This window comes from Peromyscus maniculatus, chromosome 5, assembly GCF_049852395.1.
Source record: "Peromyscus maniculatus bairdii isolate BWxNUB_F1_BW_parent chromosome 5, HU_Pman_BW_mat_3.1, whole genome shotgun sequence".
In the NCBI taxonomy this organism is placed as follows: Eukaryota; Metazoa; Chordata; class Mammalia; order Rodentia; family Cricetidae; genus Peromyscus; species Peromyscus maniculatus.
Window position 1 is genome coordinate 75,910,847 of NC_134856.1, and position 17,480 is coordinate 75,928,326.

The 17,480-nt window shown below is 38.2% G+C and overlaps 1 protein-coding gene across 1 annotated transcript in view; it reads right to left on the reverse strand.

Moving 5' to 3' along the window:
- The window catches only part of Malrd1 (MAM and LDL receptor class A domain containing 1), a 602,817-nt gene that overhangs the window by 438,413 nt on the left and 146,924 nt on the right, over positions 1-17,480 (reverse strand). Inside the window, exons 15-18 of the mRNA XM_076572692.1 lie at positions 16,458-16,610; positions 15,974-16,079; positions 15,154-15,521; positions 8,277-8,689 (exon numbers count right to left, since the gene is read on the reverse strand). Of these exons, the coding sequence (XP_076428807.1) occupies positions 8,277-8,689; positions 15,154-15,521; positions 15,974-16,079; positions 16,458-16,610 (1,040 nt within the window). The remainder of the gene's footprint in view (positions 1-8,276; positions 8,690-15,153; positions 15,522-15,973; positions 16,080-16,457; positions 16,611-17,480) is intronic.

The following is a 17,480-nucleotide window of genomic DNA, read 5'->3' on the forward strand; positions in this document are numbered from 1 at the left end:
AAAGTGGGACGAAACTAACATTTGTAAAATATGGCCCTACTTTATTTACAACATAACTTAAGCATTTCTTTTTCACTTGGCAGTATTGAAAATGATGCAACATTGGTTTTTGATAGGCATATTCCACACATGCAATATCAAAATATTATAAATTAATTAAAGTATTATTCTATCTTTCACTGTAAAATTTACCTGAAAATATCTCTGTTATTACTATTGATGCAGGCTTCTAGAATGCAACAGGAGACTTTCTAACTTAATCAGAAATTTCTCTACAGCCAAGGATAGCTATGGATGTGGTCAGCACAAAATCATGAACTTATTTTGCCCCTTTTCTGTAGCTGTGGTTCTCCAGTGTGAACTTCATAGATAACAATGTTACATTACAATGCCAAAAATTGGGGCACCTTTTCTTCCAAGGCCCATGTTCCTGTCCTAGGTCTACCTTGTACATAATTACATTCTTCAGAGGAGAGAGAGAGAGAGAGAGAGAGAGAGAGAGAGAGAGAGAGAGAGAGAGAGAGAGAGAAGTTGGTGATAAAATGAGCTGTCAGTAAAGATCACCAGTTTTATATTGTCAAACAATCAATAAATTGGAATAAACTGGGTTATATAACACTTCTCACTGAATGCCATAAACACGGAATCCACAATAAGGATTCATTCTATGGGAGAAAAGCAAAGAGAAGAAGAGTTTAATATAAGAAGGCACGTTTTGTCTAGAGACAGGATGGAAAACTACACCAAGCAAAGATTCCCACACCTGGTGGTCCCAGAACACACCTGGGTGGAATCCCTGGTGAGAATTATTATTTTTTGGACAAATGTATCACCCTCCCTCCCTGCTTGTTTCCTTCTTCTTTCCTTTCTCTCTATGGGCTGTGGGATATGGGGATTCTATAGAAGCCAGAAAAGGGCCTTATATCCCCTAGAACTGGAATTACATGCCATTGTGAGACACCAGAGATGAATGCTAAAATTCAAGCTCTGATCATCTACAAAGGCAAAAAGTGCTTTAAAGAGTTGAACCATTATTTTATTCCTCAGATTAATTTTTAAGTTAAATAAATTAAAGTATCATGTTCTAGTATTTTGATATAACATTTTTGGTGAGCCAAACACAAATGTAGCTGAAAATGTCATATAGTAAATACATGAGAAAGTTACTTTTCATTTATATACCTATACTATCAATGTGAATAACACCACAACATGTAAATGATGATATATGCAATACAGAATTTGTGGCTGGAAATTTTCCTTTCATAATATCAGTAGTATGCTGAATGTACGAGTTGAAACATCTTTAGAAGTTAAACTTTGGGATGCTTTTCAAAACAGTTGTGATAAAGTTTCCTTTCTTTCTCATTTAACTCAACAGCCTCTGCAATTGAATCTATCTCAAAGGCCTTTTCTTTTTGACATGTGAATCCCTCAGGCCTTTCCCATGAGATGTCATTTTGCTGAATTGATTTTTCATGGAAATATGCTGATGGTTCAGTACTAGGAGAAAGTGAGGTGTCTCACCTCAAAAGCATGCTGGAAACTATGAGTTCTGAGAAATATTGAATAACTTTGGATTAATGCAACAAACCTTATTGAGCACATTAGTTACCAAGAACTTAGAGTAGCGAGAATTCCCTGAAGGAAAACAACAAACCATGGTTAAGCTGATGTTTAAGTCTGACAGCATAGCACCATCAAGAAGGACAGTACTTAGTTTGTCAAGTTTTAGGGCCACAGATTATTATGTTGGTTTGGTGGCAATGTCCTAGAATAAACAGAACACATGACAACATTAAATAGGAAATAACAGGTTTGTAATCACCATGTCATGCCTAGAGATATCTCTAAGCCTGCATCAGTTAAAAGAGAAAATTACTCCTGGGAATGGCATTTGCATAATGGCATTGCATAACCTGCAATGTTGTATAATATTAGTTAAAGATGTGTTACATTTGTTTATGCTGTGGAACATTTGTTTAATGATGTAAAGATGTGTTGCACTCTTTAATGGTGCATTCGTTTAACTCTGTGAGCCTGTGTTACTTTGCCTGTCTAAAACACCTGATTGGTCTAATAAAGAGCTGAACAGCCAATAGCAAGGCAGGAGAAAGGACAGGTAGGGCTGGCAGAGAGAATAAATAGGAGAAATCTGGGAAGAAGAGATCAAGGAGCGAGAAAAGAAAGGGCCAGCCACCTAGACAAAGCCAGACACGAAATAAGAAGGAAAGAAAAGATATACAGAAATAGAGAAAGGTAAAAGCCCAGAGGCAAAAGATAGATGGGAAATTTTAAGTTAAAAAAAAACTGGCTAGAAATAAGCCAAGCTAAGGCAGGGCATTCATAAGAAAGAACAAGCCTCCATGTATTTATTTGGGATCTGGGTGGAGAGTCCCCCAGAGTTAAGAGTAAGAGTGAAAAACAAACAAACAAAAAAGCTCTCAACTACATTGCAGTGTCTTTAGATAAATCATTCCTTCTGCAGTATTATATAGGGTTTAATAATTAGTATAATAAGAACACTAGTATAGCATATAGCATATTATTATAAAATTGTATTTCAAGTCCTGCAACATTTAGTCACATTCCAAAATGTACTGGAATGTTCAGAAGTTACAATAAACAAATATCAGTGCTCTCTCAGGTTTTTATATCATATTTTTTATGCCTCAGAAAATCTGAGAATACTCTGCAAAGGATGTTCCATGGAAAATATGTGCAGATTTACACAAGTCATTCATTTTTAAAGTTATACTTTTGGGATGAATGTGTCATTTTCCATGGCTCATGAATAAAAATATTTTTGACAGTTAGGATAGTGATTGAATCAGACAAAGTAACTACTTTCCTCTATTAGTTAGTGGAATTATTATTTGAGTTACTGTATATTGAATAAAGACATCAAGTTGTTCAAGACAATGTTATATTTTCAATGTATAGCTCTTTAGTATTTTGATTTTCATATCTAATGTGTAATTATTTAATCATATGGGTAATAACAAAAAATACACCACAATATCAAAATCACTGAGGAAGAATTCAGAAGACCTAAAATCCAGCCTTTCTTCCTGAATGCCTGTAAGACTTTAAAGACAATTGCTTCATTTCCTTCAGCAGACTGAGTGAGCAGGGGCCAAATGACACCTCACTGTTTATTAATAATCTAATTCTATGAACAGGCTTCCACTGAGAAACAAAGTCCATCTCCTGTACAGATTGATGATGCAGATGAAGACTGCTCTGCCTTGTGTAATTAGCCATATGAATATTTTTTCAACAAAATTTTCATATAATATATTCTGATTATAGTTTTCCCTTGCCCAACTCCTCTGGGATCATTCTCATCTCTCTTCCCACCTGAATCAACCCATTTCTGTCTCTTCTAAGGAAGAAAACATGCTTCTAAAGAATAATAATAAAATATAAAAAAATAGAAACAAAGGACAGAACTAACAGGAGAAAAAAAGATCCCAATAAATATTAATGCCAGCTGATCTGGGGGACGAAGGAAGCTTGCCGCAGAGGGATTTTGAAGTTATTTTAGAATGAAAACTAACAAACGTAAAAATCTTCATGTTTCCTTTCTTTTGACTTCCTACTACTTTTTTTCATTTATTTCCTTACTCTATGTGTCTGTACTTACACACGTAGGGTGGTAAGAGGACAGCTTGCTCAAGTTATCTTTCTTTTTACTTTTGTGTGTTCCAGGGGTAGAATTTGTGTAGTTAGCCTTGAAGGCACAAACCCCTACTCACTGAGCCATCTCACCAGCTCCCCAAATCTTTACTTTCCAAAGAACATTTATGTAGGTTATATGAAAACAGAAGTTTGATCACAAGAAAAGAGGAAGACATACTACTTGTAAGTATTTAGAGATTAACTAAAACTATTGCTTTAATGTAAATCTAAAATGCCACAAGCCTGTTAAAATAAAAATGGGAATATTTAAGGTAAAAATTCATATAAGTATTGAATTTAAAATACAAATGAAAATATTACCCAAACATCAAAATATAATAATTTTTAGATTCGCTCTCTCGGGCTCGCTCTCTCGCGCTCGCTCTCTGTGTGTGGGGTGGGGGGCACTCCTGAACTACAGCTTATGTGTGGAGGCAGAGGACAGCCTTGGATTTTTCTCTTCCATGCTGTTTGGGACAATGAATCTTGTTCACCACTGCAAAGGCCTAGTTAACTGGCCCATAAACCTTTGAGGATTCTCATGTGCCTGCCTCTGATCTCAGTATAATAGAATTGGGAATATTGATGTTTACTACTGTATCTGGCTTTTAGGTAGTTTCTGGAGATCTGAACTCAGCAAGCACTTTGCATATTCAGCCATCTCCCCAAATCTTTCAAAGTTATCAGAGTTGCTAAATCATCTTCTTATAAAAGCTGACCATTGTTGCCATGATCTAAGTAATTAGTTTGGCAATTTGAAATTGCTAATAAGTTATTTGCATATGAGCGGATAAAAGTCAATCTAATGTACAAAGAATAGTTCTAAGATCCTACTCACTAAATTCAAATTCATTATCCAATCAAACAATCATCCAATAAGCAGTTACTACACATCTCAGTTACAGGCACTGCACTAGAGTAATAAAACCGTAGTGTAAGCCAGGTGGCAGAGGTGCATGCCTTTAATCCCAGCACTCAGGGAGGCAGAGCCAGGCAGATCTCTGGGAGTTTGAGGCCAGCCTGGTCTACAAGAACAAGATCCAGGACAGGCACCAAAACTACACAGAGAATCTCTGTCTTGAAGGGAAAAAAAAACAAAAACAAAAACAAAAAAACAAACTGTAGTGTAATTTATGATTTAAACTGTAGTGTAAATCATATCTCTAATCTATAAAACCTCAATAATAACCCAATTTTCAAAATTTTACAAAGGATTTTAAAATACATCCTAAACATATATTCACTAGGCAACTAATCTCATGAAAACGTGTTCAACATAGTGCAACAGCAATGCCAGTTAAAACTACAATTAGATGCTCCTATGTCTTTAAAAGAGCTAAATTTAAAAGATTAATAATGTAATAGGCATTGGCTTGGACCTGGAACACCCATATACTTTTGATCGGAATGAAAATTCATGAACTTTAAAACCAAGTAAATTTCCTAAAATGATAAGCATACATCTCTCAAATGCAGATAAATCAGCCATTCATCTCCAGGTTATTTACCTGTGGAAATGACTAATTGTTTATATAAACACATGTACACATCTGCTCAAATAAGATTTATTTATAATAGTCCATCCTGCAATCAACAATTTAATGCATACATTGTGCTTCATCCAAATGAATTATTGATGTATGCCAATTCAAAAATAAATCTTAAAATAATTATACCGAATGAGCTAGGCAATTGAAGATTTCATGCACTCTGATTCCCTTTATATACAAATTTAAGATTCGCAGAAAGCAGTTGATGGTTGGTAGATGCTAAAAGAGATCTGAAAGATGTTTCATATAAGGGCAGGAGGCAATTCTGAGACATGGGGTATATGTTCATTATCTTGATTGTTATATTGACTGGAGTGTTGTTCAACATATATGGTCAATTATGTGGCAATTACTCATGATAAAATTCAAATTCAAATTTCAATAAATTATCTGTAAATATTTGTCTTCACTGGCCATGCTACACATAGCGCTCTGTTTATTCCAACCAACACAGGCAAACAAAACAAGAACTCCCACACCTACAGCCCAGTTCTATCCTATTCATTTCATTTCAAGTGAGTGATTCAGAAATGTCTGTGAAATTTTCTTTTAAGCAAATACTTCATGCGAACCTGCCATCCGCTGGGAACCAAGTTAAGTAATTTTCCTTATAATATTACAGTTAATGAAAGCATTGGTTCTTCCACTGTTTCTCAGAAGAGAAACCGGGACTAGCTGCTATGCAATGGAGAAAAATCCCTTCTTGATTAAATTGGATTCCACTTTAGCTACCTTGACCTATCAATACATCATACAAAATAATGCACTTTTATCATTTCTTGGGTGTATTTCATTAAAAATAAAAATCTAAAAGAACTTTTCATTTAGAAGTTCTTTTATTAGATGATAGGCTGGTTGAAATCAAGGAGAATTCTTTCTATGTGATCTGCAGTGAATTTCAATACCCAACTTTCATGTTTGGATTCATAACAAAGGGTGCTTTAGTAAGCTCCATGTGAACCTTCACAAGAAGAGTTAATGCCTTGAATAAGAGTTTGGTCTAAATTACAAATGACCTAGCTAGACATTAAGAATTGATTATCTAGCCGGGCGGTGGTGGCGCACGCCTTTAATCCCAGCACTCGGGAGGCAGAGGCAGGCGGATCTCTGTGAGTTCGAGGCCAGTCTGGTCTCCATAGCGAGTTCCAGGAAAGGCGCAAAGCTACACAGAGAAACCCTGTCTCGAAAAACCAAAAAAAAACAAAAAAAAAAGAATTGATTATCTAATATCGATGACTGCATTGTACCATTCCTTTGTGGCAAGAACAGAAATATATCACCCTACCCATGGCAGATTAGATCTCATGCTTTCACTTTGTATGTCTCTGGACAAATTACTAATTCCCACATTCTCTTTACCACCTGAGTCATAGTCAATGTACATCTGTGATTATTAGTGGCTCTGGAGCTACATTTGTGTCTATGAAATAGTTAACATGATTTAGGCACATGAAAAAATAAAAACAGAGCTTTGAGTCATGGATGGATATGATGTTTCTTACAGATCCATCTTATGTATGGATCTCTGACAAGCAGGAGAAGGAACAAATACTAAAGCCCCTACATGCTACAGGCTTCATGAAGTATGGTGAGAGGAGGAACAGCGACCATTTACAAACCCTAGCTGGTCTAAGTCCTGTTTCTGCTACTTACAAGCTTTTATACCAAGGACAAATGATGACAATTTTTCAGAAATGTACTCCCTTACATCTACAGAACTGCCAAAAAGGGAGTCCTCTGATTTAACTTCAGGGAATTGATAAGAAAAGCAAATGTAAAACTTATAAAAAGTCTTCTACAAATTTGTAAAAGACACATGTGCATTTGAACTTGCTGGTTTGGCTTTTTGAAGACATGTCAGACTTGGAATTAAAAAACCATTCCACCAGGAATAAGGCAATGTGCAGTCAAACTTGAGTTCTTCCTGAGAGACGCCATGTGTTATTTAATAAAGCATGTACTCTTTCCAGTACAGTTTCAGATTAGAGTTCTGTAGGCTCCTTCATGCTGATTTCCATAGTGGCTAGATGAAATGACTTTTTAACCAGCAGTGTATAAGAATTCCCTTTTCCCACATCCTCACATTTGTTATCCGGTTTCTTTACGGTCATTCTATCCCAGCTGTTCTATTCCTGGACCAAGAGATCACAGGACACAAATGAACGACCACAGGATTGGTAACCAAAGGACTCTAAGTCAACATACCATAGAGGTACCTGCTCATCCATGTTTACTATAGTACAATTCATGATAGCCAAGTAATGGCATCAATTTAGATATCAGTTAATTAACAGAATGATCAAAAAACATGGCATATACATAATGCAGCTTTCTTCAGTTCTACAAAAAAATAAATTGTGTCATTCATAGGAAAACTGATGCAACTAGAGATAATTATATTAATTGAAATAAACCAGACTGAAAGAGCCAAATATTGCATGTATTCTCACATTTATAAATTCCAGATTTTATATACATAAGATAAACTAAATATGAAGGAGGAGAAACAATAGGGTACAAGGAGTGAGTATGGTCAAAGTATATGGCATACTTAAAGCGCCTGTATGAAGCCCAGACCTATGTGCAATGCATACATTGCAGTTAAAGATAAATAAAATGTGAAAATAGAGAGTATACTCTGCCTGGATTTCAGCTGCTCACCTATAGCAAGTTAAAATGTCAAATGATGTATTCAAAAGCATGTATTTATGAGTTTGCAGTCTGCAGAACTCACAGATTATGCCAAACTCTTCTTTCTTCTGATGTTTTAATTTCAGTAGAACAAGCACTTAACATTGGGGGGACCTGCAGCTGTTTCCCGTGTCAAGCACTCATCTGAGGAGATGTTAAATATACATTACTGAGGTAGTCCTGGAGCAAAGCAACTCAAAGAGCCTTAGCACACCCTCCCGTAAATGATGAATGTGTTTCAAAGTATCTTTGATCCAATTCCACCGGCTTTTAAATCAAGACTATGGTGATATTTCACATTGCTTAGACAGTAGGAAGCATTTCAAATATATATTATGAAACCCATTATCCTACCTGAAAGGGCTGTCTGCTGGAAATGCTGAGGTGTTTCCTTATCCATCTGTTGCCTTGGTCCCCAAATATCTGCCACAGCAGCTGTCCCCTGGAATTGCTCCAGATTCTCTGGTAGACAGCCAGCTGATAAATATGCTTTCCAAACATGTGGTAGTATAGGCGGAAGGTGCAGCTATTTGCTTCGGTGGCGTTTAGGATCGGGCTGAGTAAAACAGCTTTGTCTTGAAAAATCTGTGGCCCTGATGTTTCTATGTAAAGGTAGTGGCCTTTGGCTGTGCCCAGGGTGTTATCCTTCATTGGGCCTGTGTTCAGTGTTGAAGTAGGACCCTGGTTCCTGGTCCAGTTGAAATCATCTTCCAAACTTTGTTCCCAGTTACAGATTCCATTTTCAAAGTCACACTGGAGTTCATGTGCTGAGAGATTAAGAACACACATTGATACTTGGATTATAAAAGGAAAGCTATAATAGTTTTTAAATGTGACACAAAACACTGTTATGAAAAGAGTGAATCCTAGACATCAAATAATATCTCATGGCATGAAGATGAAATGTTTAGACCATTATCTTTTAAATATTTTTAATGTTCATTCATCTTCATTTCTGATAATCTAACCCTGGGCTTGTGGTATAGTTTAGAAGTAGAGCACTGGTCTAGCATGCACAAGGACCTAGGTTTAATCCCCACTGCAATGATTACCATAACCTCAGGCAAATGATCATGGCTGTTTCATTGTAACACATTTTTGACTGGGTGCATTTCAAACTTAGCTAAACTTGCCAACTAGGGAACATTAAAAGACAAACAAAACCACTAAAGCTTAGAAGTCACATATAAATTGTTGATTTAGTTGGCCTAAATAGTTTTAAAACCATGCATTGGGATTCTTATATTGACTTTGGTATGTGCACTTGTGTTTAGTGTATGTGTTCCTGTTTTGTATGCACACGTGCATCATGAGGGTACATGTGTGAGTGTGGAGGCCAGAGATAGCTGTCAGATATCCACTATTCTATCAACCTCCACCTAATTATTGTGGTGTGTGTGTGTGTGTGTGTGTGTGTGTGTGTGTGTGTGTGTGTGTGTTGCATATGTGTGTGCTCAATGTTCACATGAAGGTACTCATCCCTCATGTGGATGTGGAAGGCAGAGGAAGGCATCAGTGTCTCCCTCTGTTATTCCTTGCCTCGATCTTTTAAGGTGGAATCTTTCTGGCTGAACATGAAACCTGTGGGCTTATTGCCGCAGGCTAGCCTGGCAGCTAATAAGCCCCAGTGATTCTCCTTTCTCTGGCTCTTTCTATGCTGGGGTTATTGATATGCAGGGGATCACACCAGCATCAGGATTGTTATGTAGGTGCTGGGATCCAAACTCCTATTGTCATGCATGTACAGCAAGCACTCAACTTCTGAGCCTTCTCTTCAGCTCCTTCTGGCACTCACTGATGAGCTATACTCATTGACCAAGGAGTTCCATTTCTGTTCCTCCACCCTCAATCTCACTGCTATGGTTCCGGATGGCTTTTAATGTAGGTTCTGGGATTTGAACTCAGGTCCTCAGGTAAGCTCTCTCCCTCTGAGCCATCGGCCTCCTCGCTACATCAGGATTTTTTAATAGGCTCTCTCAGTGATTAATGGAGCTAGGAGTTGTTATTCTAAATATATTTAAGGATCACATAGGTATCATGGATCATATATTGCTTGCATCAAAATGAAAAGTCTCAAATAAATCCTAGTCTATCAGACAAAACCCACACATTTCCAGGTATTCAAGAGGGTTCTGATGAGGGATTCCCAAAATCTCACTCTAAGAGAGTATTTTTCATTTCTTCTCACACAGCTTCAAATGTCTCTACTCAAATCATGATCCCCCAATGGCAACAGTACCATTTCTTTCTCTATGTAAAACCGTTTAGTACATTCCCATATTCCCATAATCTAAACTGTTTCATCTCAGTCCCAATTATAATGGCTTACATTTCTTCCTCATTCATATTTCTCCTTATCATATATCATCTTTCCTATATGGTAAATAACTCTCATGCTCTTAAAAGCAAGTCCTCAATAAACTCCTTCTTCTATAAGTTACTTGGTCATGGTGTCTTATCACAGCAATGGAAAAGCAGCTAAGGCAGAAGTTGGTACCAGGGAATAGGCTATTGCTGTGACAGATCTGACCATGCTGGGTTTGGGAGGAATGTGGAAGATTTGGGGACTTTAGACTAGGAAAGTTGTTAAACATCGTAAGCAGGGGTTAATGTGTCATCCCAGTAAGAGCTTAGAAGATAATATGGTGACCCAACTCAAGAGGTTTCATAGGGAAACAATATTAGCAACTGAGCTAGAGATCACTCTTGATATTTTATAAACAATGGGTCTGCTTTTTGCTCTTGTCCTAAGCATCTGCCTGAAGCTAAATTGAAGAATTTGAGATTAATTTTGTTGGCTGAGATTTTAAGACAGCCTATATTGACTCTGCCTTGTGGTTATTAATAATCATGCTTATGCATATCTATAGTAAAAAGGAGCAAGCAAGGCAAAGAGAAATACAAAATGTACATTTTGAGGAGAAAAGGAGCCTAAGGAAATATAATGTTGGAGCCAAGGCCTAGGCTGAAAGAGATAATGAGGCCATATGTGAAAGGGAATAAAGGGAATGGGGACAAAACCCCATACAGCCAAGATTCCAACTCATAAAAATGAAAGTTTATGCAACAAAGGAAATTGTTCCTGGATCCTAATGGCTCCCTCAGGGTAGGGGGTGAGAAGGCACGGTGTCAGTGTCAACAACACAGACACCTTGAGTCCGTTGAAGGCAAATAATGAACTCCTTTATTCAATAACAGGGAAGGCCTTATACACCCTCCTCCTGGCACCCAGTATGTGTGGTCATTCCTCATTGGCTGGGCACGATCAGGAACTCTGACATCAACTAGGAACTCTGACAGCGACTGTTGCTAGGTCTTTAGGCAGACTCCAGGTTGGCTCTTAAGGAGTACATTATGCACATGCCTTGGCAACTAGTCTGAGCCAACTTCATTGACCCTATGGGCCTGTCCTACTACAGGAAATCTTATGCAAATATAATTCAGGGATAGGGTCAGGTTGAATCCCAAGCCCGCAGCCCAATTTGTCAGCCTTAGCCATGTAATTCTGGCTTTATAGTTATAGTTATGAAAGACATAGGAGTAAACGTGTTATGGAATCTCCCTCTGCAGTTAAAGAAAGCTGCTGAGGCCAGGCATAGGGGAGGGGGAATCCCTGAACAGAGGCCTGGAGACTAAAGCTGTGAAAGTGAAGCCTGGATTGGGTTCAAGACCCCAAGATGTAAGAGGTGCCAGAGCCAGAAAATGTCAGCCCAGGCGAGTTGCAGATAAAGAGTGGAACTAGTCCAAGGGAGAGAGGTGTGTTATAGTCACAAAGGTGGAACTGCAGAGCCATCAGAGCCCTCTGACATCAGATATAGAACTACAGGATTTGGAGTTTGTCCTGCTGGGTTTCATTCTTGCTTTGATCCAGCATATCCTCATTATGACCCCATTCCTTGCTTTTAGAATGGTAATGTGTATTCTGGAACATTGTAGGTTAGAAGTATGTAATTTGTTTTTGATTTTTAAAGGGAGTTAGTTACAATTAAAACAGTACCTTGAGTCTCAGAAGAGACTTTGGACTTTTAAATTGCATTGGGTCTGTGAAAGACTATAAAAACTTTCGAAGTTGGACTAAATGCATTCTATATTATAATATGACCACAAGCCTGTGGGGGTTATGGAGTGGAATGTGGTACTTTCAATGAGAATGAGAATATAGGCTCATATATTTGAATTCTTACTCCCTAGTTGATGGAACTCTTTGAAAAGGATTAGGATATATGGCCTTGTTGGAGCAGGTATGTCACTGGAGCTGTGGGAGGCTTTGAGATTTGAAAAGAAGCATGTCATCTATTTTCCATTAGATTTCATACACAACAGAAAGGATTGACATACTTGTCATGCTGTCTAGCTTATTTCACTCAACATGAGGACCTCTCTCGTTCTATTGCTTTTCCTGCATACGGCATGGATTTTGTTCTTCTTTGTGCCTGAACTATACAGCATTGACTATGTACATAAGATTTAATGCATCCGTTTATTCCACTGAAGAGCATTAAGGCTGATCCCCTAAGTTGGTTCTCATGAATAAACATAGCCAGATATACAGAAACGCCCATTATCTACTACCTTGGACTCCCTCATGTATATGCCCAGTAGCAGTATAGCTGAATCATGTGGTAGCTCTATTTGGGGGTATGTTGACAAATCTCCATTGATTTCCATAGTAACTGCACTAATTAATATTCCCATTACATTACACAAAGGGAGCTTGGGCTTTTACACTTCTGAAATCACTCAGTCAAACTTAAAAATAATTGACTAGGACCTCATCAATCAAATACTCTATTTTTTAGGGTAGTATTGGAGCATGTTCATTTTTCAAAACATGAAGATTTTATTGATGCCAGATATTTGCTTTGGGAAAATAATGAGATAAAAATACACATTTGGGAAAACTGGGCTGAGGAGATGAGATTTAGAGTTTACAGGTAGTTTCACATTTTAGCTCCATTTATATGTTAATATTTAAAATATAAATGTTAGCTGTCATTTAACTATTCATCTTAGTGATGTCTCTTGGTGCCAAAGGTGAGCAAGCACCCTGAACAATAAATAGAAGTGCAGGTGAATCAGAGCAGCTGGGCGAGAACCAGTCATCTGAACGGACAGCCCTGAAGAGAAGCTCAGACCTAATGAAGGGAGCCAGTGAGCAGATGTCAGCAGGAAGACGGGTGTTCATCTGGTGGCTCCTCAATCGTGACTAATCAAGCCAGCTGTGATGTGAACTGGGGACATTCCAGGTACTCCCCAGGTGTCAGTCTTTAGCTGGGAAGCAGAAGGGGGATGTCAAATTGCTGAGTTTTTAACATAAAACTGACACTAAAGCCAACAAGTTTTTACACTTGTCAATCTCCACTCCCAAGGAGAGCATGGGGAGCTCCACCCTTCAGTGGAGGATCACATCTCCAAGCACCCTGCAGGAAACACAATTTGAATGTTGAGATGTGTAATGCACACTATATTCAATAAGGTAATGTCCCAACGGATGCCACTATTATTTCTTTGCATCATCGAATAAGCAAGATATATGATTAACTGATATATGATTACATTTATTTGTACTATAATACACCATGCTTAATTCTACTAATATCAGGATGTTTGAAGAACAATTTAGAGAATTTTAGAAAGCTAAAAAAAAACTTTCAAAATGTGCAGAAGACTAAATTAGATTTTAAAACAAGTTATATATCATATGATTACCACTGTCAAAATCAATGTTAACTCTATCCACTCAAATAAGCGTTGTGTAAATTCCATGAGCTAGATGTTAATTTGGACTTTAATACATTTTTATGAACATGGATATCAAAGATCATATGCACAGAAAGCTTTCCACAGTAACTTATACAGAAATCCCTATCTGAATGTTTCATATGCAGGTACTGAGCATTCCGTGGTTTCACTTTGGATTCCAATGAGTTTTCTAATTTATGAAACACATCAGCTTGAAATTTATAAATTATCTTGAGACAAGATATGAGACCAAGAATGACTGAAACATTTTTGTAACAGACTTTCGTAAACAAAATAATATTTATCAAAAATACGTAACAAAAATAATCATTTGCAGATGCAAGCACAGGATCTGTGGAAACCAGGTTCAGCAAACTGGGGGGCCAAACCATCACAAGATACCATAAACTTTTTGCAGTTTGAAAGTAGAAAAACAAATCTGAGTCTTGGCTTTTATCTGCTCCTGAATAAACAAACAAACAAACAAACAAACAAAAGAACCCCACACAGGTCCTTCCTCTAGACTTCCTCCCTGGCTCAGGCCTCACAGTCAGCGGTTTTCCAATGGGCTCCTGCAATGCTCCCTAAGGATCCCCTAAATCTGTTCTCGAGTCCACTAGTTATATCACACCCACAGTGACATTTACATATGTCAAATTTCAGTGCTCTCACTGCCCTAAAAAAATCTTTGAAATAAAGACTGCTTCTTCAGTGTGGATCACATCAAAGATGTCTGCCCTCAGCCTCCCCAACATCCTGGCCCTGATTTGTGCTCCCTTCACACATTCTAAATTGCATCTGTCTGCTACTTCTTGGCTTTTGGACATAAGCTTCACTTGCCACATTTCAGATCTTGGCTAAATCATCACCTGCAGAAAATCAAATTTTATTATTCTATAAAAAAGCCACACCATATCTTTCTTCACAGTTCCTGTTAGAATCGCTATCATACATTTCATTAATAAATAGCTGAACATCTATCTCTCCAGTTAGACTTTGAAGCACATGAAGGCAAGAATTCTATACTCATTTTTACTAGTGTATCTCTAGGAGCTAGTTAGTAAACCTATCTATTGGAGAATGGCAAGGGGCTGCCAAGACAGCTCAGCCAGTAAAGGCACTTGCCACGAGGCCTGACAACTTGAGTCTGATCCCCAGCACCCACATGGTGGAAGGAGATGACTCATGCATGAAAGCTGTGTCTGACCAACACACATACGCTATGGCATGTATAATCATTTGCGTACATAACATAGAAACACAAATAAAAATAAACTGAAAAATCTTTAGTAATGAAAAGGACTAATATGTTTGGTTAATTTGATTAATTGACCATACAGTATTCATCTACTTTTCAATTATATTTGAGTCACTGGCTAGTTGCCTAAAAATTAGTGAACTAATTAAGACCAATATTTCCAAACTATATGAGAGAAAAAACATAGTGCCCTTCCCCAGGGGGAAAAAAAGTCAACCTCAAACAACTTACCACAGTCAATCTCATCTGTGCGATCTCCACAATCATCAACCAGGTCACAGAGTTGATGCCTTCCCACACAAGCCTTCGTCTGTCTACACCAGAAGTGATCTGGCTCTTCACAGCTCTCAACAGCAGGAGGAAGAGCACAATTTTCAAAACGGATGTCATCAACAGCAGAGACCCCACTATAAACTGCCAGGCTGACTTTCTCTAGTGACAGGTAGAAGGGCTGAGTGAGACGTCCAAGCTGGACAGTCGCCTCTGACCACTGGTTGCCTTGGTTATATAGCACTCTCCAGAGGGCTGTGGCATCCCTGGAATTTTCTAGATGTAGCTGCAATTCAGCTGCCCCCACTGACAGTCCATAGTTATAAAACCTGAAAGAAAATCAACGTAAGAAATGAAAATATTATAGGATAGACTAAACAGTTGAACTTTATACAACCTTGAACTTCCATTTACACAAATTACTATGAATCATGGTAATGGATATATTTCTTTCCTTCAGTAACTGTAGCTGCCCATTTGCAAGAATTGATCTGCTGAGATGCACACGGAATGGAGGCTCTCACAACCCTGGAACCTTTTGCTAAACACAGGAAGACTCCTAATTAAATTAAACTCCAGTGGTAGAAGAGAAGCCCTCCTTTCATCTTAAGAAATAAAATAACCAATGCTGATAATATCCTCTGAAGTTAAAATTATTTTAATTTAATGCAGTAGTCACTATAAAGTGTAGCCATGAGTAAAACTTGAATAGCTACCAAGTGCAGGGGTATGCCTGCAGCCATCATCCTGCTAGGATAATTTACCATCATATTATAGTTACCAGAATGACAGCGTGCACCCGGGCCCTGTCTGACTGAACGTTGGGCTCTGAAGTTTAGCAGTTTGAAACAAGCTGCTGCTGTTCTTCAAAATGAACATGAAATGCCCTGTAGGGATGTAAAAACAAAGCATTAGGTTTACCTCCTGGATCCTGTGAGGCAACAAGAGTTCATCTGTCTCTTCATGCTACCCCAAGTAAGTTTCATGTCCAATTAAAATTAAAGTTATACCACAATAAAAAGTCAATACTGGTAGCAAAATTTCCCTTTGTATACCCATCTACATTTAAATGATGTCAATAGCCAATTGATAATTTCAGTTTACGCAGGCAAAAATATATCAGTTCCAATCCTATCACCCACAAAGAAACCATTTCTTGCAGACAGCACAACTGACTGTCAGTGTCGTCCTACATGCTGTGGCCTTCCTCCCCGAGGTCCAACCAGCAGTCTATAGAAGTGTGTAAAGTGTCCCTAGAGTTTTACCTTGAGCTGTACCATGAGTGTGATCTCCAGGTGGGGCTTGTTGCTCAACATCAGCAGATAGACCACTTTGGGAGCTCCACACCCAGTCAAAATGGTCACCGCCACTGGCCTCAAACCACCCGCAGCTGTTCACTTCAAAGTCACAATCAGCAACTGGAGAAGAGAAACGAGGCTTTCTTAGATGGCTTCCACAGAGCCCCTTTAGGAAGGGAGTACTCGAGTCCTTATGGCCTCACAGTGCTCCTTGAGGTACAAAGAGTCACAGAAGGAAAAGATTTTTCCTGGTCTGAAAGCAGGACATGTTTTGCATACTAGAAACAGAGGAGACAGCTTTTAGATATTACTGCTTCCAAGTATTCTTCCTGACACACAGCGTTCCTCAGCCACATTGCTTGAGGAATTGCTAACACTTGCTACTTTGCTCTAGTAATGTGTCATTTCCACTCCATCAACACCAGTGGGGAGTTTGTTTCCACAGAGCATTTCATATTAAATCATGAACAACGGTCACTGTCTAGACACTGATCCTAGAAAAGCCCCAGATCTACTTTCTGTATACTTCCTTCATCTCCTTTCTGATTTTTACAGGGGCTGTTATTTCAAATATTGTTATGTGCATCACCCGGTTTGTGTATAATAGAGAAGGTTTTTCTGGGAGATGTGGTCCATCAACTTTCACAAGGCCTTCAAGAGGAAGAGAGAAGGTGTTGGGAAAGTAATAGAAGGTATGAGCCACAAGAATGTAGCACCAGGACTCACAATCACTAATAGCTGCACAAGAGACTCTGTGCTGCTGCACACTGTGTACACTGTAGCCCTATGCCACAGGTGATGAAGACCGTTTCTTTGTGAAGAAGGAAAGGGAGATTAGGATACCGTATAGAATTTCACTAGAGCCACATATGGTCAAGTTGTAGAATGGGATTAGACTGTATATGGAATATACTTTTATGCAACAGTTGAAAAACAAACAAAAAAACTGTGCTTAGTACATTGGAAAAAAATAAGCCAAAAGGTCTGGTC